At 39.3% G+C, this 11,612-nt stretch overlaps 1 protein-coding gene across 1 annotated transcript in view; it reads right to left on the bottom strand.

The window, feature by feature from the left end:
* Positions 1–3,152: 3,152 nt before the first annotated feature.
* Positions 3,153–11,612, bottom strand: part of hig (locomotion-related protein hikaru genki) — a 137,089-nt gene continuing 128,629 nt past the window's right edge. Inside the window, exons 8-10 of the mRNA XM_083135009.1 lie at positions 11,336–11,545; positions 4,791–4,961; positions 3,153–3,406 (exon numbers count right to left, since the gene is read on the bottom strand). Of these exons, the coding sequence (XP_082991135.1) occupies positions 3,207–3,406; positions 4,791–4,961; positions 11,336–11,545 (581 nt within the window). The 3' untranslated portion in view covers positions 3,153–3,206. The remainder of the gene's footprint in view (positions 3,407–4,790; positions 4,962–11,335; positions 11,546–11,612) is intronic.

The following is an 11,612-nucleotide window of genomic DNA, read 5'->3' as shown; positions in this document are numbered from 1 at the left end:
TTGTCCCCCTGGAAAAATCTTTGATTGCTCCGTCTTGGAAAAAATCCTGCGGACGTCCATGTGCAAATCCCTCGTTTATGTGAAAAGATGTACTCTAATATGCACGTCACTAGTTTACGAAAGTTTTTCTACGAGAGCATCTACAAAGGAAATCCAAAACACATTCCCACATTTCTCAAATGCGCAAGAAGGAACGCACTGGCCTATCGTGTGGGGTCTAAACCAAACGTATTACTATTAACTAAATGATTGCGAATTTGATACTCAGTTTCATTATCTTGGGGGATGATAATGGTCCTTTGAGATTAACTTTAAAGTACATTGAAATTCTTACATCGCATCCTGAAAAAAAAACCTTCCTTCGTGTGTGGTCTTTTTATTTTTACCCTTACCTGACTTGCCTATCAAAAACTATGGAACTATGGTAATATTAGGAAGTATTTTTTAACGAGTTCATAACAAGAGCAATTTCCTCCCGAATCTACTTATTTTCTTCTCAAAACATGAAGGCAATGAGATAATATGAGTTGCACAAAATTTCAAATTACAAAGTAACGCTTGTCTTTTTTCCATATATTTTGTTATAAAGTGATCGTTGGCGCCCTCAGAACAGGATGTGATGTTATTCGAGAAATATCTTCTAAACAGATAGGTTCTTGGGTTCTGTTATGAATTGCTGCATTTTCTACTGAAGTTTACTGTTATACCAAGAAAAGAAGAGGTATGTACAGTAATTATGTGACAAAACCATAAAATATACAGGGTGTCATTTTAATGGCGCCCACGGACGACGGAAACGTATAGAGGACATCAAAACAAACAACTTTTCTCAGTAACATTTTTCTCGTTGGTGCGTCGATTCGACGCTACAGACATTCAAAAAAGACCGTTTTGCCGCCTGGATGCTGGCAACCCAACACAACATTTGATCGTATCTGTGACGTCATTTCCTGCGGCGAAGCAGCAAACGGCAGGGTTGCAAGTAACACGCAAATTTTGTGAAAATTGACAAACTACCAACCACATTATTAACTGTAAAACGAAGCGAGAAACGCGTCCAGAAGACCGAACATCATATCCTACCAGCCAGAAGATCAGCAGTCATCTCCGGGGTAGGGGGAAGTGAACCAACGATGTGAGAATGGTAAAAATACGTATTCAAAATGAAGTGTCAATATTGGATTTTGTCTCAGCCTACATGTCAAATATCGACGACAATACATTTTATTGGACTTACAGCTTGCATGTGGCTGTTTACGCCCAGTTACATGTAAAATATTTGGAAATCTTGTTGCAAGGTTGATATCTACAGGTTTGTGTCCAGATGCCATGTGGTACTTTTGTGCTGATAAGGGAAGTATCCGAGGTTCACGTTGTTACATTACGGCTAAAACACGTACAGTGGGATCCATAAGTATTACCAAGCCAATTGTCCATCGCCCCGTTTACTCCCTTTGTTTTATGCAATGAGAGCTTCAAGAACTGACACAAAATACCAAACAATCTGGTTACAACCTCTGAACCAGTATACGTAAAAATATAGTCCTTAAAAATACGTGGGATGAGGATAAAAACCAACAAAAATAGTCATGGACAATTTGCTGAGCAATACTTTTGGATCCCGCTGTACAGCCACAGTAACAATCTAATGATGAATCAGTAGCGAATATACTGTCCAGTTCACTGTTGTAAACTATTACATGTGTATCCGGTGCATAGATAAAAACAGTCGTCGGAGAGCTTGTATTACTACTGCTTTTATCCCTGTATTTTCAACCATTTTTGCCACTTGCCTCACAATGTCCTGAATATACATTATATTAACCTATGTGTTGCTTACCTTTGGAATTTTGAGTTCTTTCATTTCTATTTTGTCATCTGTTCAGTGTGTCACAGACAACTAGTATCAGAAGGACAAAGTGGATAAGACTAAATTGTAGGTGCCAACTTGGTAACTAAATTTGCAAATATTTAACATGCAAGCTGAGACAACTTTCGATTAGACCACTTCCACTTGAATTCTATTTTCTTTCTTACAATTTTTCGTTTCGTTTGTTTACTTCCTGTTAGGTTACAGAACGTGTTTTCTCGTTTGTTTTACGGTACATAATGTAGCTGATTGTAGCTATGTCATTTTTAACAGAATATGTGTGTTCCTGGCAACCCTGGAACGCATCGCTTCACGACGGGATATGACGTCACCAATGCAATCAAATGTTGTGTGTGGTTGCCAGCATTCAGGCGGCAAAACGGGCTTTTTTGAACGACTGTAGCGCCGAAACGATGCACCAACGAGAAAAATGTTACTGAGAAAAGTTGTTTGTTTTGAGGTCCTCTATACGTTTCCGTGGTCCGTGGGCGCCATTAAAATGACACCCTGTATAAGGGAACAGAAGGATCTACTAAATAAAACTGTACTGTAATTTAGCTGACCTCCGTGGTTGAGTGGTTATCACGGAGCACCATGACGCCAGAGGTCTTGGGTTCCAAACCAGGATGAGTTTCCCTTAATCAATTTAATCATATCTTACATTCGCGATTAGCCAAACGTGGCAGAAAAGCGATCCAATATTTAATATAAGAATAAAAGCAGAAACATTATTATTATTATTACTATTAATAGTAGTAATAGTAGTAGCAGTTCTTCTTTCTACGAAGAAAGTTTCCACTACGCTTCAAGTTGGTTCTTTGTTGTTATTGGGTTCATCATAAGAACCACTCAAAATGCTGTGCTATGCTCATAAATGATCCACGTAGCCACACACGCATATTTATGAAATGTTATTAGTGCTATTCTCGTTCACAAAAATGGTGCCGCTACGGTGTACCGTTGCGTACCGCCAGAAAAAAAGTAGTGAGTAGTAGTAGTATTATCATGCAATGCTGTCCAAAAGCTATTGTCTTTTTGCCAAAATCGGAGTCTGTTTTTAAGTCCATTTTGTGCACAGAGAAGCTAATCAGAACAATTTAAAGTAGGATTCGAACTACGTATTAAGTGCCTACACCCGAAACCAGGACCACTTGATTACAAAGCGACAGGGGGACCACTCCGCCTGCTCTGTTGACCAGTACTCCCCTGTTTTTTTAGATAATGGAAAAGTGAAATACAACAACCTGTTAGTTTTAAAGTTTAATGATAAAAGGTTACAACAAACATTAGCACTAAATGCATATCAACAACGCTTAGCGGCCTTCAGTCAGTCCTCTCAGACATCCTCGTATCTCTTGCACTCGGGTATCCTCGTCGACCAGTTGCCGTCGCTCCGGCACTGAGGCCTTCCTCGCACTTGGACCACGTAGCCCTCGTTGCACGTGACAGCCACCTCGTCCCCTGGCTCGTAGTAGAATTTCGTTGGAGAGATGCGGCCGTTAGGGGGATCGCCGGGAAATGAACAGCGCACTTTACCTGAAATACGCAGAAGAAAATAACTCTCAATTATTTTTGCACACAACATTTTCAGGTTTAGTTATGGGTATTTTTGTTAATCTTTATGAACCTCGGAAGCAAAGAATACAGAGGAATGGTTAGATTTCGCAAATTGACAACTTTTCTATTCTGCCTCAAGTTAAGCCCCAAGTTCGATTCTGCTCTTCCAGAGTTAGACTCCTAGTTACGCCCACGAGCCACATCACAGCTTCAAAAGTATACTTGTTTATAACACACGCGCGCGCGCGCGCACGCACACACACACACACACACACACCAAAAAAACACACACATAACTAGGTCTGAGGACTGAGAACTCTGAAGAGAAATTCGCGAAACCTAATCGCGTATAGCGTAGCGTCTTGTAAGTTGAATTGTTTGCGTTTATAAATAAAAAAAACTTGTTTCAAGAAACAATGTGGAAAACATTATCATGTGTCGAGTATACAATTACATTCCTTTACTCAAGAATAAATCTCTATGACTGCAGATCATAAAATATATTAATCACAATTAATTATAAAAATAATATAATGAGATAAAAAACAATGGATAGAGAAAGTTTACACATATTGTACCTAGGTACATGACTCCTATACGTCGTGGATAAAAGTTATGAAGATTTTTTTTAAAAAAAAAAAGCTTCAAACTGCCGACGGAATCCGTAAGTTCTTCGTTTCAAACAACTAACTTTTCAATAATAAATCTTCAATATCAGTGTAACATCATCATTTCACATCTCCTCACGTATCTAAAAAGATTTGTACAGCTTGTCCAAAGGGGCATTTATTACCCATTTTTACTGGTGTTATTATGTCATTGGAGTGAGACTTCTTCTCAATCTACCACATTCAGCAGAACTGTTTTTCTTCTCTTTTAACTTTTCATATATTTATTATACTGAACTGTATAGTTATTCTACTTTGTTATTGACTTCTGCATACATCGTTCAAGGGAGATCTTTGAAGTTTAGTCATAAAACTTGCGTTAAGTGACCTCTCACACAAAAATATCATTTTTGGAATTTTGAAAACTTGTAGAACTATTTCTTTTTGGGTTTAAGTGATAGAATATGATAACATGAAATACTTATCTTCATTTAAGGAGTCAGGCGAAAAGAACAACAGGAAAGTCAATTTTCTGTCGTGGGCGAGATAGCGTTTTTATTGATAAAAACATAATAAAATTTAAATATTAATATTTATTATTTATATCTAAAGTATTCCAAACTTCATAAAGCTTGGACGTAAATTATTGAATATTTATAACTGAAGAATATGTTACATAATTTTGAACGATACGAGTGTTATTACAAAAAGGAATGTAACCAATGTTGAAAATCTGCTATACTAATCGTACTCACAAATAGGCGCTGGATGCGACCAGAACCCAGTATCAGTGCAGACAATTGTAGGCTCGCCCACGAGGACATGCTTGTCGTTGCAGAGAAACTGCACAGCGGAGCCCACGGAATAGACTCCTTCCCCTACCATCCTTCCGTGGAGAGGCTGCTGAGGGGTGGGGCACCGGACAGCTGAAACGAGAAAAATGTGGCATTGTATTTCCTATTGTAATGTTCAGTTATTAAATGGTTCTATCGTTTATATAATGATCTGAAAATCACCAAAATCCCAGACAAAGTTACCTCTCAGTCTGTTTTAACACTGCAGTGGTCGCAGGAAAAAACTCACGTCATTGATCCCGTGGATCGCTATCGTGATCCGTAGAATATTAGCGTTTTTACCCATTATTGGTAAAAAATTCTCAGGTTTCATAGCGAAAATGTCCTTTTTGAAGTATTTTAGTCACTTAACAAAAAATCATGTTACTTCCATCAACACATTACAGCAGGGAGGAAATTCTAAATCAAGTGCATTACATTTGGATATGATGAAATCAAACAAAAAAAAAAATCAATTTTTTTTGGTGGTCTGGACACACCCACTTCATATATTTATAATAAGTTTTAGATACACGTACTTATAAATATATGGAAATACTACGTATCCGAAAACACTTTGGCCAATGGGTGTGGATCGCTATTGTGCTTCATTGAAATATGAGCTCTAATAACAAGTCAATTATGGAAAAATTTCAAATAACGGCTGCACGAACATAATCCTTAGACTGTGTCTGGAATGTAGATTGGGAGCCAAAATCAAGAGCAGGGTGTATATAAATTATGATTTTTATTTTTTTTTAAATATTTTTTTATTTAAATCGGATTTTTTTTATTTAAATCGTTTTTTATTTTTTAAAAAACAAACTTATAATTGCTTGTATGGTTTTTGGCACCATACATATAGATATGTGCTTTTTGTAGTGAACGACTCTATAAAATATATTCGAACAGGTTGATTAATGCAAATATAAAAATATATGTAAATATACTTTTTGTTTCTGATACTGTGTGTATGAACCTACTATGGAAATGTTTGTTGAGTGTGTTAATGAAACTATAATCATTTTAGTAACTTTTATTCCAGCAAAAGTAAAACATTCTGGATGTACTCTATGATTGTAACTTAAAATATTAACTAAATTATTTTTATAGTCTTTGTAGCAGAATTTTGGCAATTTTTTTAATGATAGTTTGAAAAATATCAGTTAGCATATTTATTTACAGTTTAATAATAATGACACTATTTAAGGTTTAACATGATTAGTATTTTGTATATTTTCTACACAAAATGTTTGCAATTTTTGTCTATAAAAAATACTGAATTTTAAATTAAGAGAAATGTAAGTACCTACGTTTACATTTCCTTTCATATGAGCTTCGCATTAGTATACATATATTTTGTTCCCATTTTTCTCCTTTCTTAGTCTCTAATAAACACCATTGAATGATCACAAGAAGTGATTCAGATATCTACAAAATCCTTATGTGCATTATTCTATAAATTCTTTATTTAAAGTGATTTAAATCAATCCACTTTGGTCAAGAGTGTTGCCAAACTGCAGTAGGATGTGAAAATATACTGGGGTGAATCACTATTGTGATCCGCGAGTCCACGGTAGTGTTAAGCTTCTTGAAACTATTAAGAGTAAGGAAGCAATTTGAACTTCAGTGTGTTCTTACCTTGCTTAATTTACACTTGAAAACCTATTCTGTAATGCTGTAACTTCTAATAACTAAATAACGTAACCGGTTGCCCTTAAATTAGTAATGGAGTTTGTTTTAAAGATGTCTACAGAAGGTCGTTTCACGTCCATGGTAACAAAGTTAGAACCCACCTCACCTTAAGAAAAACCGTGACGTCATGAGCGGTGGTGCTCCACGTGATACCCCTGTCTTGCAGCAATGGCCCTGCAGCGGAGTTTCCATTGGAGGAGACTGCGTTGAAGAACACATTGGTCCAAACGATCATATTCCTCCTGACAAGCTTTCCAAAGACCCTAAATTGTGCGGGGCTGTCTGCTTCCCAAGGCTCGTTTCAACAACGGAAACCCACAAAAATCCATGGAAGAGGCATCGGGGGATTTCACAGGGATGTCTGTAAAGGGGATTGCATGAATGCCCGTTTCACGTGCCATCCGATCCATGTATGCCTGCGTGGACTTTGCCGTATGACTGGAAGCCTTGTCCTGATGGATGACAACACGAGATGTGTCGCTGCCATAGAGAGAAGGAATAGTATGTCTATAAAGTGGCTCCAAAATATTAGTCTTGTAATAGGCTGCATTTATTTTAGCCTTTTTTTCCACTCTGCGCAGTGGAAGTTTGCCGTTATGGTAGTAACCACCAACATCCATGAACCCGCGTGGAAAACTTTCAGCACATTCACGTACCCACTCAGATCGACCTTTTGCATCACGTGGACGATAGTAGATGGCCCTTTTTTTACCACATCCCGACAGATACACCCATGCTTCATCCAGGAACACCACATACTTCCAGCGGGCCCCTGCCAGATGGCGTTCGTAGAGCTTCCGACTGTTGGTCTACCTCTCCTGGGCATGTGAGGCACGCAACTTAAGAACTTGAGCCTTGTGCTTCCGCACAAGTTGTGAATCTTGGGCTATGATGCGATTCACAGTTGCAGGGAAACATTGCACTGCCTGTGCAATCACTCTTTGCGTTGCAGGGTTTTCACATCGCACCAAGGATCTCAGTTTCCGCACAACATCGGAGGAACGCTTGGGCTTCCGATATGTCCGAGGCCACTTTGACTGGTTGCAGCAACAGGTACGGTGCAAGCTTTATGGCGAGTCAACACTGCATTGATTCCCTTCTTTGACACATGGAATGCTTTCATGTGGCACTGTTTAATTATCTGGCTATAACTATAACCAACTTCGGAAAGGGCACAGATGTACCCCTCCCAAAAGACTGGAATTTTTGGTGCCATATAAACACTCACTCACGCACCAACCATCGTCCTTGCAAGTCAACACATAGTACTTTCGTCCTACTGGCTCTGGCTGCTCTGTGCTGTGCCTACGTGCTGCTCCCTGGGGATCGAAACTCAAAGTGGAAACTATTATGTGGGAAATGTTTGCTTCAGCCTTGGAGCTAGCTGGGGGTGGGAGAGTGGGGGGATGTTGCTATTTCTTAACATGGGGACAATGGGACAGCTGCGGGGATATTTTGCGTAATTCTTCCTGCCCTCCATTTCGAGCACTGAGTTTACGACGTTCTGTTCTTCACCAACGCTGTTTCACACATATCCAGAATTAGACATTTAATTATTATGAGACATTTCTTGGTAATTCACTCACACCCGTTTAACGAAACACAAATAAGTGTTTTTATTTTATTTTGGGCATGTGAGAAATCAGTGTAACTCTACTTTCATTTCGTGTGACTGCTTTCCTACGTAATTGAGACTATAATAGTTTGTTTAATAAGTCACGTTGTATTTCCTTGCGGAAAACGATAACGAAATTTAGTACTCTACGGACAGACTGTGAAAGGAATAAAAGCAAGGGCCGCCCACTTGAGTGTGGCAAAATCTAAGGAACCCTTCTTTAGTGTCGGAATACCCAAGTTCGAGTCCTGGCGTAGTTATTATTATACTATGCGAGTGTCCATTAATCAATTTCATCTAATCATCACTAATTCTCAACGTCGTCCATCCCCTACCACCCTTCCGTGGAAGGACTGTTGTGAGGGTGGGCAAGGGACAGCTGAAATAATAAACACTTGGCATCTGTAATATGGCATCGTATTTTCTATGACAATATTCCGTTATCTATAATTCTTACAACGATCTGAAGATTATCAAAATCGTAGACAATATTACTTCTAATCTGTCTTAAGCTGCTTGAAACTATATACTACAAAGAGTTAGAAACCATTTTTAATTATTCATTGGAAGATTTCAGCATCTTTGCCTTGCATTATTTACACATAAAAACTCTGAAAGATGCGGTAGTAACTCTGTAACGTTCAAAAACTACATAACGTAACCGATTACCTTTAAATTCATAATTGAGTTTATTTTAAAGCTATATATGTGATAAAATGTGATTCTTATCGGAAGTATTACCATTTTCGTTTGTAGGTATTGAACTTTTAGTATATTCAGTGAAATTGAAAGTTCAAATTATTAGGTGGAGGTGAGAGACTGTGGAATGAATAAAAGCAAGGACCGCCTATTAACATGTGACAAAAACCCTGGAAGCTCTTGCAAACCATAAGTACAGCATACAGCATAATGCATGGCTAGTCTACCGGCTCGGTAAGCGAGATACATTAAATCTCGCCTCCAAATTTCCCTGGTTGGAGTCCTAACATGGGCATGGGTGTTCCTTATGAGTGTATCTCCATCAATTTCATCTAATCATCACTCATTCCATTCTCATCGTCACGATCGGCTAAAAGTGGAAAAAAAGTGACGTAAACTAACAAATACGAGTAGATAGTGGGTCGGTGTTGTACTGCTAGCAATGCGGGAAGGGGGAGGGCAGGGTTCATTTCTATAATGGGTTATCTTAGACGGAAATTTTTTCAACATGGCTGCGCTACGCCTCACCTACCGCACTTTCCAGAATTCACCAGCGTGCATCACACTGGTGCACCAATTTTGCTTCATGATGCAGCAAATAGAAGCTACATTCGGAATGCGCGCGCATCATAGGCGCCGACTACATGGGGCTTGGGGGGGGGGGGGTTCGAGCCCCGCCAATGTTAACGATGTGGGGGCAGAGCCCGCAAATAATTTTGTTTAAGAGGATCTAATGTATTATTTTGCTTCTCTTGTAAAGTTTACTCTGAATTGTGCCACATGAACTTAACTTTAAATACACATTTGAAATGTTTTAGAATCTAGACCATCAACTTTGGGGGGCTGAGACCGCTAAACCATCAACTTTGGGGGGGGGGGCTATGACCACAGACAGCAAAACACATGACTTATTACTGTAATTATGAGTATTGTCAAAATTTTTACTAAAAAGAGTTTCAAAAGACGATGTGCATGAACTAGGAGAGTGGATGGGACGTTCGGGCTATACATGGCTCTCACATGACATCCAGAACGAGATCATTGATATATTAGGGAGATCTGTTTTGCCCTCCGTGGTAGCAGATATTAAATGTCTGGAATATTTTGCTATTATGTTTGACGAAACTTGTGACATATCCATACGTGAACAATTAATATTTTGCATTCGAACTGTGAATAAAAGTTTTGATATTTTTAAGGAATTCATGGGCTTTTATGAGATTCCGAACACTGAAGCCAAAACTTAAAAAAGGGAGAGAGTGAGTTATTCATTAATTTATTTCAGTGATCAGAGCCCCCAATAATTTTAACAAGTCGGCGCCCCTGGCGTGCATATTCACGTTTATTGAGAAAAATCACTGATGGTGACTAAATCATAAATATTATATATTTTCAGCTAGCGACATCTTATTTTGCATGTGCACTACGAAATTCAGTGGTATTCTTTTGTAAAAATGTCGAATATGCTTTCCTGCATGTTGCAGCAGAAGACGGACGCATGTTTTGATGCATCGGCATTCTTTATTTCACTTTGCGTGCAAGTGAAGGAGCAGTAGTATTAAAAATGCCGACAGTTTATACTTGCAACCAGTTTATTCGCCTTCCGTGCAACAAAATCGGCGTGACATTCCGTACTACTGCATACAGAACGCATATCATGAAACAGAACACGTTTCAGTGCAGGCGACGCCATTTTGATTCACCAGCCGCACCAGCTCTTGAGGCTGGTGTAAATTGATGACGTCATGGTTTAACCTGGTGAAAGCTCTGGTGCGCACCGGTGAAATACGGAAAGCCGAAGCGTGCACCAGCGCCTCCACCGGTGGATTCTGGAAAGCGCGGCTAGCTTCTAATCTGTGCGTAACAGTGGCGCCAAAGGCGGCCGAAGACACATCGACCACCACGATCGAGATCAGGAATGCATGGAGTCTTACCTCTGTGCCTTCATGCCACGGTGCAATGCACAAAGAGTAAGATTACCTTTACACACTGTACATACTCGACTTATCAAGGTGTGGCAGTTCCAGCATGTTGCATATCATCTGAAGAAATTGTCAACTTTTATGCTGCTTTCTTTATAATCTCTGTGTGTTGCTGTTTGAGTTTTTAGTCAAATTTATGCACAGTCAGCCTAATCGGGACCACTTCGTTATCGGAGAGGTCAAGTGTGTGCTTTTATATGTCATATGCGTAAATATAAAATATGTTCAGGTGTGTACACGTGCACATATAGGTGTACTAAATTCAGCCTCTATTTATTCAATTTGTGACCAAATATCACTAGTATTTACTTTTTGGCAATGTCTGTTTTAGTTTTTAGCATCAGTTAAAATTTAGAGGAAATGGGTAATCATTTTAATGATGTTTAATGCGATGTGAGTGAGTAACTTGAGGAAAAAAAGGTGTTGATTTCTTAGCACAAAACGCAGTCACGAGTTATCTTATAATTTGTACTTACGTTCGCATGCGGGCATGGGGCCCGACCACTCCCCAGAAAGCTCGCACTCGATCCCTGGCGGCCCCTTGAGCTTGTAGCCGACGGTGCATCTGAAGAAGGCGCGGCCTCCGTAGCCTCTGTTCTCATTCTCCACGATGAGATGAGGGTCGTCCGGTTCTATCTCGGAACACTGGATGGGCACACAAGTCGGCCAAGGATGAGACCACTGACCTACGACGAGAAGAGAAGTGTTGTGAGTGTTGAAAGCTTTGTGAAAATTTCCTCACTCTCCCCTTAT

This window comes from Lepisma saccharinum, chromosome 14 (genome assembly GCF_977018435.1).
Source record: "Lepisma saccharinum chromosome 14, izLepSacc3.1, whole genome shotgun sequence".
NCBI lineage: Eukaryota > Metazoa > Arthropoda > Insecta > Zygentoma > Lepismatidae > Lepisma > Lepisma saccharinum.
The sequence above is the reverse complement of the archived record's forward strand: the minus strand, read 5'-3'. Positions and strand labels throughout refer to the sequence as shown.